Source organism: Echinops telfairi, unplaced genomic scaffold (genome assembly GCF_000313985.2).
Source record: "Echinops telfairi isolate 266 unplaced genomic scaffold, ASM31398v2 ScPeMD7_23;HRSCAF=83, whole genome shotgun sequence".
Lineage (NCBI taxonomy): Eukaryota > Metazoa > Chordata > Mammalia > Afrosoricida > Tenrecidae > Echinops > Echinops telfairi.
The window spans coordinates 64,902,105-64,917,820 of record NW_022103920.1 but is presented as its reverse complement, the minus strand read 5'-3'; the positions used below and the strand labels follow the sequence as shown (position 1 = coordinate 64,917,820).

The 15,716-nt window shown below is 41.6% G+C and overlaps 1 protein-coding gene across 3 annotated transcripts in view; it reads left to right on the top strand.

The window, feature by feature from the left end:
• Positions 1-15,716, top strand: part of ICA1 (islet cell autoantigen 1) — a 128,056-nt gene that overhangs the window by 72,986 nt on the left and 39,354 nt on the right. For all 3 annotated transcript variants that reach the window (XM_030885168.2, XM_045288624.1, XM_030885169.2), the window contains exons 6-7: positions 11,442-11,567; positions 12,134-12,232. In XM_030885168.2, the coding sequence (XP_030741028.1) occupies positions 11,442-11,567; positions 12,134-12,232 (225 nt within the window). The remainder of the gene's footprint in view (positions 1-11,441; positions 11,568-12,133; positions 12,233-15,716) is intronic.

The following is a 15,716-nucleotide window of genomic DNA, read 5'->3' as shown; positions in this document are numbered from 1 at the left end:
GTGCTCGGTAAAGTGTTGAAAATCCCATGTGGGGCGTGATGCATCTAATCCCACTGGTCCAAGGTTCTGCACAAGTGGGTGGACACAGTGGACCTCGACTTTCACGTTTTGGCTTAATAGATAAGAAACGGAGCCTCCCTCTGTGAAGGGAATACCAAATAACAAAGCCATGGTGCTGGATATTGTGGGCAGGAATGGACATACCTACTCAGTGAATGACAAGAGGTGGGTTTGGCGTGGCTTGGCTATCCAGTCACCACTCAGTATGCCCAGAGCTCGTGGTTCTTGGGGGACAAAGTGGAAGAGGAGGGTACTGGACTCAAACCAAACGGGCAGATCTGGGTGTGAGAAGGAGACATAATCAACTTAGGCATTCTGATTCTTTTGCTTATTGAGTGTTTGATTCTAGGATAATTATTTTGTACCTCAGTTTCCTCTTCTATAAAAATAAGCATACTTTTTTTTCCTTTTTCTTTTTCTTTGGTGCTCGGTGTCTCAATTTATTGCTACATAGACTTCCTCTGTTATCACCAGCTTGAAATTCTTAGTCATTCTTCACAAAGGTGTTTTGCATTTTCATTTTACACTTGGCCCTGTATATTATGTAGTCCTGTGCCCCTACACAACTTCGTCAACCCTACACACCACATGCCACGTCTACAATATAATGTTCAATCACTTAAGCAACTTAATATTAAATATTAATATTATCCAATTGATTAAATATTAATGTTATTAAATATTAATTATTATGAATGTTAAATATTAATTATTATTAATGTTAAATATTAAAATACCAAGCAACTTAATATTAGATAAATTGATATTATATTAGTCTCCATGTTTTAATTACAGCATAATTTATATATAATCAAAAGCAGACATTTCTCCCCCTTAATAATGAGCAAAAATTTTCAAAGGTTCAAGTAAAATAGAATAATCATATCTTTTGATATGAAAAAAAATTATAGATCCTCAAGGTTCATTCCATTTCCCTTTCCTTGGCCCTCTTTGAACAAAGGATTAGGTGGACTAAATGAAGGAAAAAATTACTCTCTTCTCTGGACACTTGTAAGAGTGGGCTTTCCTCACTAGTGACCGTTGAGACGATTATTAGTCCAAAATAATATTTTATGCCATCCTAGAAACTTACCCTGAAGCATTAGTGTGCGCCTCTCTCGTAGCTGACTTTTAAATTCATGTGACCCTATTCCATTTTTGTTTTGTGATCAGAACATTGAAAATCTTTAAAGACCTGAAACGGGAAGAAATTTCATATTGTTTTTTTTTCATGTGTCTGCGATTGAGTGTCATCTCTTATAAAGGAGTTGGGATTGTGTCAGCTGCATGTGCTCCTTGTCCTGATAACAGAGGTGGTTGAATAAAGTAAAATTTCATGTGAAGCGGATGCTAGCTGAACCATTTTAATCTCCTATAAATTCAACAGCATATAGCTTTAAAAGCTAAAATCATCACCACTTAGTTTTTATTGTTGAATTGTTAAAGCTCCAAATGCACATTTAGGAGGAAGTGATGTAAAATGACAGCCACATCTTCCTTGTTTTGTGCAGATTACGGGTTATTAACCATCGTAGCCACAGCATTAAGCATGTACAAGTTCTTTCCTCTTTCGCCCTCCTTCTTCTTTTCACTGTGCAACTTCCACTTCCTTCTCCCGCACGTCTACCTGCCTGCCTCCCTCCCAGTTTTCCCACCATGCCCCATCCTCCCTTCAGCCTCCCCCCCCCCACCTTAGTTTGGGGAGCTGCTGTGTTGAACCTGCTCCAGGATTTGATCCCATCTCCCCTTGGTCTTCCAACGGTAGTATTCTATCTCCCACGTCAAGTCTCACCGCTCCAGCCCGCTACGTTCTGGTGTCAGTGTGCTCACTCTCAGTGGCATGATCCCAGGGTGGTGATTACGGGAATATACTGTAATACTGGGAAAGAGACGCCAAAGAATCAGACTGAGAGGCCTTGGAAAAGAGCAGAAAGAGAGGTGCCCTGCTCGAACCCCCATTGACATTCTGCGGTGCCGCTCTCCAGGTGTGAAGGCACTGAACTACTACCCTAGACTCACGCGAAGAAGAGTTGCTGTGCTTTGTTTTGCTTTCTGCACTGTGGGGCACGCACTGTCCCATTGCCCTTACCAAACTGGAGGGGCAGCATGGGGGTGTGGTGGTGGGGAACCCCAAGCTTTCGATATAGATGGAGTTATGGGTTGAACTATGTTCTCCCACATATGAAGGGGTTTCAGAAAGTTCACTAAAAAAACCCCAAAAACCTGGAGTTAGGAAACAATGGAATTTTTCTGTGAAAAAGGTGAAGTCCCCTCACATATGTTGGAAGGCTAAGGGTGGATGTGAATCCATTTTGGAATGGGGTTTTCTTTGTTATGTGAATGAGTGTCTAGAGCAGGCATCCTCAAACTCCTGCCCACGGACCACATGTGGCCCGCCACGGACATTAACCGGCCCGCTGGGTCTTTTTGCCCCATTTGGTTTTTTTTCTTCAAAATAAGATATGTGCAGTGTGCATAGGAATTTGTTTATAGTTTTTTAAAAAAAACTATAGTCCAGCCCTCCAACGTGTCTGAGGGACAGTAAACTGGCCCCCTGTTTAAAAAGTTTGAGGACCCCTGGTCTGGAGTGTCCTAAACCAATCCTTTCTGAGATCCAAAAGGAGCAGGAAGTACAGATGGGGAAGAGAGATGCGGGGCCACAGGGAGGCCACCAAGGAACGGGAGACAAGAGACAAGGCCCTTCTCCAGGACTGAGAGAAGAAAGCCTTCCCCCAGAACCGGCGCACTGAATTCCGAGTCTAGCCTCTTAGACTATGAGAAAATGGATTTCTTTGGTACAGCCGCCCACTTGTGGTATTTCTGTTAGAGAAGTACTAAGAAAGACAGAAGGGAAAACTTTGTATGCATATTTATCCTAAGTTCCTGTGGACTAGATTCATTGCAAAAGAATAAAAGAGAAAAATGGAAAAGTTTCCATAGGATGCGGAAGCACATTATGAACTTTATTGTTATGCTGATTTTCAAAATAATGCAGAGCTTTGACAATCACCAGGTAGGTGAAGCGGCTCACCCGATCCCTTCATTGCTGAGCTCTCATTTTACACAGGCCTGTGAAGCAGATGGGAGAAGAGGCACACAGGTAACTGAAGAGCCCGTGTCAGGCCCTGCACAAGATGCACACTCCCACCTCAGGGCTCTGCACGCCCTGCTCTACCTGCTCAGAGTGCTCTTCCCCTCGTATCAGCCTGGTTTGCTTCATCACTCCCGCGGGTCTCTGCTCTGCTGTCACCTCCCCAGGACGCCTTTCCTTGACTATTTCATATCAGCCAGAATCCTCAGCTGCCTTGTCCTCACACCTGTCTTACCTGGCTTTTATTTTCACCATCTAGCCAACAGGGTAGTGTCTGTTATTTATTGTCCAGTTTCACCTCCTACCGTGTAACATCTCAGAAGCAGAGGCTTACTTTCTCTATTCTCTGCTGTGGCCCTGGGGCACTTAGAAAAGTGGGTAGTCGATAATATTTCCTGAGAGGGGGAGAGAGAGGAAAAGGGAGAAGTAAAACGTAAAAAAATAGTATCAGAAAAGTTCAGACCTGGAATGACTGGAGATTTGTGAAAAATTCTAATAATAATTAAACTTGTGACTATAAAGTAGCTTCTTGGAAGGACAAGTCCTCCATTATGAACAGACGGCTTAACATCCATTGTCTACCTTCCTTGTCTATTCATCTGAGTACTTCATTTCATCAGCTCTCTGCTTCACCTGAAGTACAATATGGTTTGATGGAAAAAGGCAAAATAAATATTTCTTTGTTAAATAGTGAGTTAGTGCATTATCATTCTACAAGTACCCCATGATACTTACTAATTTTTGGTTTATATGTCACTATGAACTCCTAGATTTTAACCCTTTTATAATCTAGGAGATATATTGTACCCACCCATATTTTCTCCCTTTGAGGCTTAGTGGGAATCATCTATCCCAGTTTTAGTGCATGCTGCCACCTGGTGGGAGACTGTATAACTCTGAGTTGCATGAATCTGAAGAAACAGGCATCCTCACACTAACCTGAGCGCCAGAGATCCTTCAGAATATATGTGCCCCACTGGGTGCATCAAAATCCATATTACTTCAAAAAACTCTCTACAGAGTTTCCCCCAAACTGCTTGCTATTACTAAAAATATGTGGTTTCAACAAAAATATTAAAGCAGGAAATAATTGGCCTTGAAAGGAACAGGGTATTTGATATGTTTTAATCTATTGTGATATCAACTTTACTGATGCTCAAATTGCCCCACTTTTGGCTCGTGGAGTCTTTATAGACTGACCCCGAGTCCTTTTGTCAGGACCCAGTAGTTACGTCCTTGCATTTTAGTTCAACAACATCTTTCAAGCTCATCTCACACCTTTCTGCCCCAGTCCTGGAATCATTCATTTCACCACCGATACCAATTGCCTTCAGATCGATTCTGGCTTTGATGAAGTGAGCTTGTCATATGTGTTGAAGTAGAAATGTGCTCCATAGAGTTTTCAAGGGCTTTTTTTTTTTTTCTTGAAGTAGGCACCTTGCAGTCGAGTCAAGCCTCTGGTGTCTTGGTTGGCAGGAATTGTTGTGAACCACGTGCACCTTTCAGGGGCTCCCGAGCTCACCAAGGAGCCTTGCTTTCTTCAAGACAGAGTTTCTCAACCTGTGGTTCACGACCCCTTTGGGGAATCACTGAGCCTTTCACAGCATTCGCCCGATTCATAACAGTAGCAAAATGACAGTGATGAAGTAGCAATGAAAGTAATTTTATGATTGGGGTCACCACCACATGAGGACCTGTATGAAAGGGTCCAGCATTAGGAGGGCTGAGAACCACTGCTTTAAGGACATGAGATTTAGAGGCTATCATCTGATGCCAGGGGGTGCCCACTCCTTTTGAGGTGGCCATTATCTCTAAACCCTTAAAGTGAACAGAAGTAGAAAGCACATTTTAAAATGATTTAATCCTAATAATGAAAACAAAAAAAGCTTAACTACTAACCCCCTGTTGTATCTTCATCTCCATTATGGAAAGTGGTATTCAGATGGTAAAGATTAGAAAGGGGGCAGGGGGGGTCTTAAGGAAAAGTTGAGGTGCAGTCTATGAAAGGAGCTAGTGTGTTCTAGTTGCATTTAAATACATGTAGTCACCAGACTTAGATGAATTATGTCCCAGAAAGAACACATGTATGTGTGCAAGTGCAGAAATACCCTTAGTGGAAGAAACTGGAGAGATGCCAGAAAAATAGCAAGCAGATATTGTCCTATTTTTAAACAGAATACGTTAAAACTCAAAATCTCAGTATAGTAAATCAGACTGATTCATTACCAAATTCTAGACTGTTTACTCTATAGTTTATTTGTCCCAAAAAAAGCCTCAGGGAAAACTGGGATTATTCTGAAACATAATGAGTTCACTTTAAATCTGTACACCATAGTAAACCCATTTTCTCTTGTTGATAATATTGTGGAAGTCTCATATTATTCAGCTAGATGGAATAGAGAAAATGAGTTCAGGATTTGATTTTTTTTAAAACCAAAAAGTTCCAACTCTATGCTGTATATTAAAACCCACTTTACATACAAAGATGTAGGTTAAAAGTAAAATGATAGATTGATACGTGAACTGTAAACCCTAATCAAAAGAAATCTGAAGTGACTATGTCTGTATAGGCAAAATAAACTTTAGGACAAGGACTACTAGTACCATAAATAATGAGAGATATTTATTAAGGATAAAAACTTGAAAATGATTTGATGAATTCTTGAGTAAATGGTGCAGGGGCCATATCTTACCTCCTCTGGCTGCAAAAATGACAAGGAGAATCGACCTCCACACAAAATCAAAGCCAGTTGTTTGCAGGCATATGTCGGATATGCCACCATTCTTCATCCTTCTTTCACCCTCCTCTGGAAGCCGCTGCGCCTCCCATGACACTCGCCTCCTGTATCGAACTCTTTATCAAACTCTCCTCGGGGGTTGGCAAATGGTTACAATGGCCACACAGACAATTCCCACCATGATGGGGATCAGCCAGATCCCAAAACACGGAGGTCCTCAGTAGTGCCTCTTTTCAGTCAGCAGTCAATTCTCTCTCTCTCTCTCTCTCTCTCTCTCTCGTCCTCAGATGATCAGCCACTGAGCTCCATGGCCCAGGAAGCCCACTCACTGCTCTGCCTCACAGCTCAGTCTCGGTGTGGTTCCTCTGCTCTGACTCCGGGCCTCCTGGCCTCAGCCTCTGGTCTCATTGTGCCCCGGTCTCTACTGCCCAGAATCTGCCACGCCAGGCCGGGAAGGACCTCAGATGTGCTCCACTAGTGACCCTTCTTCCGTGATGATCTCTGGAATGATCTCTGTTCCTGCTTCTACTCTCTTGTAGCTAGAGGAATGGCAACTAAGCTGTCCAATCCCCTCCGTTAATTCTATTCACATACCCTATTTGAATACTCCTGCCCACTCATTGGGTGGGAATTACAGAGACATGGATAGAAGAACCATATTAAGAACTTTCAGTTCTCCACAAATGATAATAGAGCATCAAAGTACATGAAGCAAAAACTGATAAAACTTGCAGGAGAAATAGATAAAATGACAAATATAGTTGGAAAATTCCAACACTTTTAGCAACTGAGAGAAAATAACTACGGCTGTAGACAACTTGAACAACACTAAGAATTACCTTAACCTATTTAACATTTATACAGTACTCCTTTGGACAACATCAGCATATGCATTTCATTTAAATGCACATGGAATAGGCACCAAGATAAACTGTGTTTGGGGTCAGAAAAGCAGGTCTGAGTAAAAGTTTTAATTGAAATTATGCAACTTAATCGAATATAATAATTATACTAAAAATCAATAATAGGTGTGTGTGTGTGTTGAGGCGTTTACAAGCTCCTGGAAAGATAGAATTAAAAGATAATGGAATTTGTTCATGAACTTTTTGAGATACACACACACACACACACACACACACACACAGATCAGAGAATAGATTGTGAGTGCTGGTGGCGTGTGGGTTAGGCATTGAACTGCGAACTACCAGAAGGTTCAAATCCACTAGCTGCTCTGTGGATGAAAGAGGGACTGCTCTCATAAAGATTTATAATCTCAGTGACCTCATAAAGGTGGCTATAAATTGGAATGGCCTTATAGGTGTGTGTGTGTGTGTGTGTGTGTGTGTGTGTGTGTGTGTGTGTATACATACACACATGAGTGACAGAAGAAAGAGATAGTGATGTTTTCCTTGTTGTGAAAGAAAGCACTTAAGGGGAAAAAAATACAAAACTGCCCTGAGATTTGTGTGTAGTCATATCAAAACCCTTCCCACTTCAGTGGGAATCCCGTTGAACTGGGAGGAGGAATCGCTTTGGTGTCACCATCGTAGATTAAGGTGGAGCTCAGGGGTAGAATTCCAGTGAAGATGAGTGAGTGCAGAGAAGTTCCCTGTTTTCCTGGCAGCCATGACATTGATCGTTTCTCCTGTAAATTGAATTTCTGTGTGAAGGTGGGCCCTCAACTCAAGTGTGGAATAGTCATGGTCGTTCCTAGAGGTTGGGTAATAGGAGTAGTAAGGTGGAACAGCAGAAATAAAATTAAGAGATAAGCAAAGGGTACATTTACCGAGGGAACGATTTTGTAAAGAGCCTTGAAATTCACAGGAGCTCCTCAAGGTGGTTATGTAATTGAACATAATTTATCTGGAATCAAGTGTAATAATAATCAAAACACTCTTGCTCACATGTATCTGAAGGCATATGGAATGAGACATTTGACGGCGTCCTGGGCTGGAATGTGTCATTGATGCTTTGTATTTGGGCTATCGGCTGGAAGCATGTTCCACAGAGCAGACATTTGCACAGTATATTAAATGAGCTTTACTGCATTCATAATGCCCAACAGTGTCGCATGCTCCCTATTTGGCAGAGCAAGGGCTCAACATTTGGAAACTCAGCAGTGCATTAAGTCTTTTAATAATCTTTGTTGACACACAAAGCATATGGCCTTTCAGGACTCACTAGATTGAGTTTTCCTAAAACTAACTTCATAAAATTCAAGCACATTTAAAGTAGAGCACATTTCAGACTGTTAATTCATGAATTTGTGGCAGAAGCAAGTGAAATAATGTTTCTCCTTGACTATAAGGTTATGTATAAGTAACTATTTATATTAATATAATAAAGAGAAAAGGCAAGATTCCCCCTCCACACACACACAAAATTATTTTGTAGTTTATTTGAAAATCTAGAATTCTTGTTAAAATATACAGTCCTGCAAATACCATATATTTACTATGTATTCCTAGCAAGACTTTGAACCAATTCATTCAGATTTGACCTGCTGCTAAAAAGTTGCATTTCCACCCCAGATATACTGAATCCAATGTAACTCTAATTCAGGAAATGCAACTTTCAGGAGTGGGTCAAATCGAAATGAATTGGTTCAAAGCCTTGATTCTCAGTCATGTTTTGAAACCCATCTCAATAAAAAGGTTAAGAAATACAATCCACCTCAGATATCACCTCATCTCAGAACCTTTACTGCCTACATCCTTACCACCTATTATTTCAGTAATGGCAATGATAGGGCTACAAAATAAGCAATCGTAATACTCAGTGGACACAATAATTATCCCAGGTGTAACACGTGATCCCTCCCCACTTGGAGGAGAGTGAAGAAAATCAAAGATACATGGAAACAACCTCCACAGCACTGGGCCCCAAGAACTAGATGGTGCCCGGCTACCACTGCCAACTGTTCTGAAAGAGGAAGGCTGTATACACTTGAGTATAAGCCGGCCCGAATATCAGCCGAGGCACTAATTTTACCACCAAAACTGCACTAAAACTGTGCTGAAAAACTCGGCTTATACACGAATATATGCAGAACCTTCGATGAAGTGTTCAGCGTTTTATCCTTCACCAATGTGTGCACGAAGGTATACCAGTAGCCCTCCACGCGTAACAGGAGCTTAGTGGGAAAAGTGGTGGAAGTGAGACAAATTGTGTAGCTTACTTAACAAGATCATGTCAGTGGCCATTTCTTAGTTGTAACAACAGTACCATGATTATGGAAGATGATGTTTGATCAAGTGGGAGAAACAATATCACACAAAATTCAAAATCATAAAAAAGACTAAGCTTACTGGTGAGATAGACACGGTTGGACCCCCAAGAGTATGCCTTGTAGCACCCTTGGGGTCTGGATCTGAACTCACTCCTGTTACACAATTTTCTGCTAAACAGGTCTACCAGAGGGACAGTAACACTCGCGAGATACCCACTCCTTATAATAAGCACCACTTTCAGGTCAAATGCTCAGCATTGATTCAAGGATGGAGCTCAGTGAGGTTAGGAAAGAAGGAGTGGAAATGAGAAGCATATGGAAGAAGTGGGTTAGATGGAGTTACTGTGACATCGTGAGGATTGCCATCAGTGACCTGACCAAAAATGTCTATGAACAGTTGGCTGTGAAACTGCTTATATGCTCTGTAAACCTCACCCAATTCACACATTACATATATCCAAGCAAAACAAGCCAGCCTTTCCTCCGGTCTCTGCTGCCCTCACTGCTGCCATCTCCGGTCAGAGTGGTCAGGGTGGAGCTGGGCTGAGCACGGCTGGGCTCCCTCGCGTGCCTCGTGCTCAGCTGGTCTGAGGCTATGACCAGAGACGATGGGTTAGAACAGCGAGGCTCACCGCACCTCTTTTACACGCACGTGTCTCTTGTACCCCCACCTGGCCAGCCCAGGCATGTTCGCAGGCCACCCTTGGCATAGTTTATGACATGCATTACCTGATGTAATATTTGACTGACTTTTCTGCACCAAAATAAGGTGGACGAATGCATTGAATTGGAGGAGGGGAAAATACTGACTTCACCACCTTTAATGTTGCTCTATTAAATTTTAGCATCTATTTTATTATCCAGTAAAGTATATAATAGATGTTTCAGTACCTTCCTCTGGCTTACACTGCATCCCTGAATTAGTCTATGATTCAGTGTGGATTAAGGATTACTGGTACACATTAGTGAATAATAAAAAGCTGCACGTTTGTAATTTTACTTAAAAAAAAACTATGTTTTTGTGTGGTACCCTAGATCATATATTGCCACACAATAAAATAATAATAATAATAATAATAATAATAATAATAATAATAAATGGATAAATAAAGGAGATTAGTGGGAAAATTGAAAGTCAGGTAAATCCTGTATTTTCGTCAATAGGATTGTGTCCGTGGCAGTTCCTTAGCTTTAATAAATGTATCCTGATGATGTAAAATCGTGTGTTGTTAGGTGCCTCAAGTCATTTCCAACCACGGCAACCCTGTGTCCACCAGAAGGAAACGTGGACCGGGCCTGTGCCCTCCTCGAGACTGCCCCTATGTTTGAGCCCCTGGCACAGCCGCTGTGCCAGTCCATGTAGGGGACCGACCTGAGGGCGAGCTGAGTGAAGGGTGTACTGACTGCTGTCCAACACTGCAGGAGAACAATGACCAAGAGAGCATGCATGCCTCGGTACCCCACTTCTTCCACACTTCTGCCCTTATGGTCAGTTTGCTGGTGTCTTCGGGAGAGAATAATTTTGATAAAAAAACTACACCAACTGTTGGCATTGAGTTAATCCCAACTAATGGCAACCTCGTATCTGTCAGAGTGGAGCCGTTTTCAGCAACTGTTTTTCCACAGTGGATTACCAGACCTTTCTTCTAGGGTAGCGGTTCTCAAAACTGCGGGTCGTGGCCCCTTTGGGGGGGTCAAATGATCTTTTCACAGGGGTCACCTAAGACCATCGGAAAACGCATCAGTATTTCACAATATATAGTTATATTTTGTTTTGTGATTAATCACTATGCTTTAATTATGTTTAATTTGTAACAATGAAAATACATCCTGAATATCAGATAGTTACATTACGATTCATAACAGTAGCAAAATGACAGTTATGAAGTAGCAATGAAAATAATTTTATGGTCGGGGGTCACCACATGAGGAACTATATCAAAGGGTTGCAGCATTAGGAAGGTTGAGAACCACTGTTTTAGGGTGTCTCTGGGTGGGATTGAACATCCAACCTACCACTTGGAAGTTCAAGCCCAACCCCAAACCCTTTAATTATTTGCATCACCCAAGCACTCCAATTTTAACATTTAAAAAAATATATGATGGTGTGTGTGCTGTAAAATCATGATTCGCACGACTCTAATTTTGGTGTTTTCATGCTGAAGAGCGGACATTGTAGGATCTTCTCTCTTGCCTCAGATGTCAAAGGTGTTTATTTGTTTCTTATCTGATGGGGAAAAGTCCACTACTAATCCTTGGTCACCTACAACCTTCTTCTACTTAAGAGTTTGAGTAAGTAAGAGTTTCTCTTTCACTTTCATAGGTACAAACACAAGTACGCCTTGCCAAGAAAAACTTTGACAAATTGAAGATGGATGTGTGTCAAAAAGTGGATCTTCTTGGAGCGAGCAGATGCAACCTCTTGTCTCACATGTTGGCAACGTATCAGGTAATGAGATGATGCTGGTTACGATGCCTGAAGAATACACCGAGTCCAGTCTCTTTGCACCATCCAGGCAGTTCTGACTCACAGCGACCCTGTAGGATAGGGTCGAGCTGTCCCTGTGGGTTTCTGAGACTGTACCTTTATGGGAGGAGAAAGCTCATCTTTCTCCCATAGACTGGGCATTGGTTCTGGACTGCTGATCTCGCGATTAGCTGCCCCGTGGGTAACCCATCGTGCTGCCAGGGCTCCAGGAGAGTGAGCCTTAGGTGATGAAAAGTGTGTGAAGGATCAGCCGGGACAGGTACCAAGAGAGAGAGCACATTCCAGGCGATGGCAATAGCAGCATAAGCCAAAGAAGGCAGGTTGTGGGAAGTGTGTGTGTGTGTGTGTGTGTTCTACTTTAGCTGGAATCCAGGGCATAGATGGGGAGATACAGGAAAAATGAGTTCAGAGGCAAATTGGACCATATTTTATAGGGTCTCGAAAGCCACAGATGGACACCCCCCGCTGAGGCTGGTGACCCGAACTGGGAGTTCACAACAGCACAGCTTTACTGTCTCTCTTTACAGACCACTCTGCTTTATTTTTGGGAGAAAACCTCTCACACCATGGCAGCCATCCACGAGAGCTTCAGAGGTTATCAACCCTATGAATTCACTACATTAAAGGTAGGAGGTCTTTAGAAAGTCTTACGAAAAGTAAAGTGTATCACATGCAATGTCTGTGGCTACAAGCATCATCATTCCAAAGGACTCCAATGGTCAAAGAAAGAAATGTAGAGTTGTATTTCCATATTCAATACAGTGATGGTCCACTACAATCCAAAAAACTGCAGGTCCAATCTTGGGATATGTCTTTCCCGAAAGGTGAAGTTTTGTGATTGGTCCCTGCTCTTTAAAATCGTTACTTGGCATTTCCAAAGAGGAGGTTGCACAAGTCCAGTATACTTAGTTACTTTTTAATTATTCAATCCAAGTATACCTGCTTGAGAAAGTCCCCTTCTCCTTCTTACCTCTGACAAAGACTGTTTTACTCTGAGAGTGGCGATCAACGTAAGATTGGATTTTTCTATAACACCGAAGTCATGCTTTTTAACTGAAAAGCCATCTCTCACGTCAATTGCCGAATTAAAAGGAGCCAGATGTACAATGCCTCATTCTCAACACTGCAACTGAAAGTGGAATAATTTTCCTCCCCAATAGGCGCTGGGGGTGGGTGCATATCAAGATAAGGAAGTGATGTCGGGTCCAAAAGGGTTTTGAGAATTGAGAGAGCAGTGGGTGTTTGCTGCCAGGTCATGCCTGTGAAAGAAAGGGCCCGACAAGAAGCCGTTCGCGTTCACCTTGAAATCACCTTGCTTCTAGTTTTCAGATCATTTGTAGCTCATTCCCTTGCTTTATGAAGCTTTAAGCTTTTGGGTTTTTTGTTTTGTCTTGTTGTTCTGACACTCTTTTATTTTTGATATGTTTGGAATATCAGGGCATCTACCAAAAAACTAAGGAACCCTTGTATACATTGCCACTGTTAGATAAAGGTCCTCAGAGGAACCCAGAGCAACCCCACTCACTTTGTGACGCCTCTTCCCTGACACCTGGCAGGACACCTGGCCACTGAGCTCCTCTCTCTTAACCCCCCTTGCCCCACGTTGGTCACTGGCCTGTTAGCTGGTGCTTGCCGTGTGATGAATACCCTCACACTGTGTACTTCTTGGCTCTGGCAATAGACCCTTGAGAAGAAGGACCTCCTATTTCTCATGTACTCTGCCTGTCCGGCCAAGAGTTGTGCACACAGTGAGTCCTGCCTGCCCCTCCACACTGTTGTTGTTAGAGACAGCGTTCCGCCCTATGATTAACTGCTGCTCTCGGCACCTGCAGAAACAGCCATCCTGAGCAAGGCTAAAAGGATCACAACTCAGGCGATCCAAATGCTTGCAGGAGCCTGAGCAGAATCCCTGAGGTTACTCTTGGACAAGGCAGAGTTCTAGGTTCTCAGGCATGAATATGCATTGATTTGATTTTATAATAGAAATACAGTTTTAAAGCTTAACCTGCTGTCTTTTGAAAGATGATTGTCTGCATAATAATTGACCGGGAGGAAGGAGAAATGATGTCTTTGTAGATACAAGTCAAAAGAACTTCAGGTTGGGTTAGTTTCATATTCAGAATAATATAAAATCTTGGGGTTGACAGTGTTCCACGAACCTGTGTCTCTGGCCTCCTGTGCTGAGGAAAATCGGGCTCCTTCCTTTTTGCCGTGATGTGTGTCATGTGGAGAGACTCAAACTGATGATATTTGAGATTTCTGGGCAAGGAATTTAGTGATGGTTTGATGGCAGTTGTTGGGACAGAATTATAAAGACTTTAAGCTTGTGACTATCCATTGCCTTTCACATCTCTGAGTTGTTCTTAAATCTTAGCTTTACTTGTCCTTAAAGCTGAGGAGGACTGCTAAGTCCTGTGATGTCTTAGTCAGTAGGACTAATATTACTTAGGACAATATAAAGAATGCGAAGTGTCCACAAACTACCCAAATAGACTATGCTTTTATTGCCTTTGTAGAACGCTGTTTCTTTAGGCTTTCAATTATGACATCTTCTATTAGAAATTCCCTGCTAATTTCCTTCTGTGGACTTAAAACTCTTGTATATTAAAATGTTGTGATGACACAAATCATTTAGGACATCACTTATGTTATATCCATGAAATTTGACGATGAGAATCTTTGATACATTATTGTATTATGATCAAGCATGAGGATACGACTTGATTTCCACCCTTCTTGTGTGTGTGTATTCTACATATGTATGTATATATAGTATTGATAGTATATATATAGTATTTATTTGTATTTATAAGATCTTAGTTCAAGCATGTCATCTTTCAATAGATGTGATTTTCTTCTGAAGTGGCACTGTGTATTAGCAATAGATATTTAAAGTTATAAGTAAATATTATCACAATTAATTTGCTCTCCCCCTTCAGTGCCTTTGGGACCCTGACTGGAAAGGAAACATTGTCTTTGGAGAGGTTTGCCAAGCTCTGTTAATGAAAAGCAGCCCGGTTGTTTGCTTTGCTTCAGGGTATATTCTAAGTGTGTTAGTAATTGTGCCATTGCAGCTGTATTTCCTGACTGTTAGTTTTATGCTCGATGAAGGATGATAATTAATGTGTTAAACACTCGGTGCATCCTGTTTGAAGGGAAGAGTCTTTTGCTGCAGAATTACAGGGTTATAACTGATGCCCCAGAAGTTCAAAGTTTTACTTTTATGAACCTTTCCTTAGAAAATGTGTAGGAGCTCTTTCCCAAAACAATTTTATTGTAAAACTAAATTGAGTCTCTATCTATATGACTTGAAGCACATCTGAGTGAAACCTTGTGGCCTGTTGTAATATGTGATGGTATTTTATATGACAACGGCTACTACTTTTATAACCAGGCCAAATACGATTATATTGATTTGTCCCTTAGTGAGATATACCTTTATAATTTTAGTTTCCAAAGAAATCGGATAGGTTTTTATATCATTTTGACTTTATGGGAACTCAGTCTCAAAATTTAATATTGCCAAAAAAACATTTTCAGCTACATCAGTGTAAAGTAGCTCAAATCAAAAGCAAGGAGACTATTATATGTGAAGTGATTTCCAATTAAAAAAACAATAATTTCAAACAATAAATATTTATCCAGTCATTAAAATATTACTGGACACCTGTTTTGCATGAACTGCCATTCATGTAAGGAGCCGTGGTGTTGCCGTGGGTTAGACATTGAGCTGCTGAGCACAGGTCAGCCGTTAAACCACCAGTCACTGCACAGGAGAAGCCAAGGCTGTCTGCTCCCGAGCACAGTCACGGCTCGGAAATTCCAGGGTCGCTAGGAGTTGGAACTGACTTGATGGCAGCGGGCTTGGGGTTCTCCTTGTATCATTCGTGTGTCAAATGTATATTCACCCCCTATCGTCCGGGAATATCCTTTACATTAGGGTAAGGATTATCAAGCAATGGAGACAGGAATGGAATATCAAATTGACCATGTTTTAAAAGCACTCACTTTTTTAGAGAGAATCATTGTTTAGACTATCTGAGTTTAAAGCTTTAAAAAAGGAAACAAATAAATAAAATTCCACTTGTTAGGGAAGCAGGACCCCCCCCC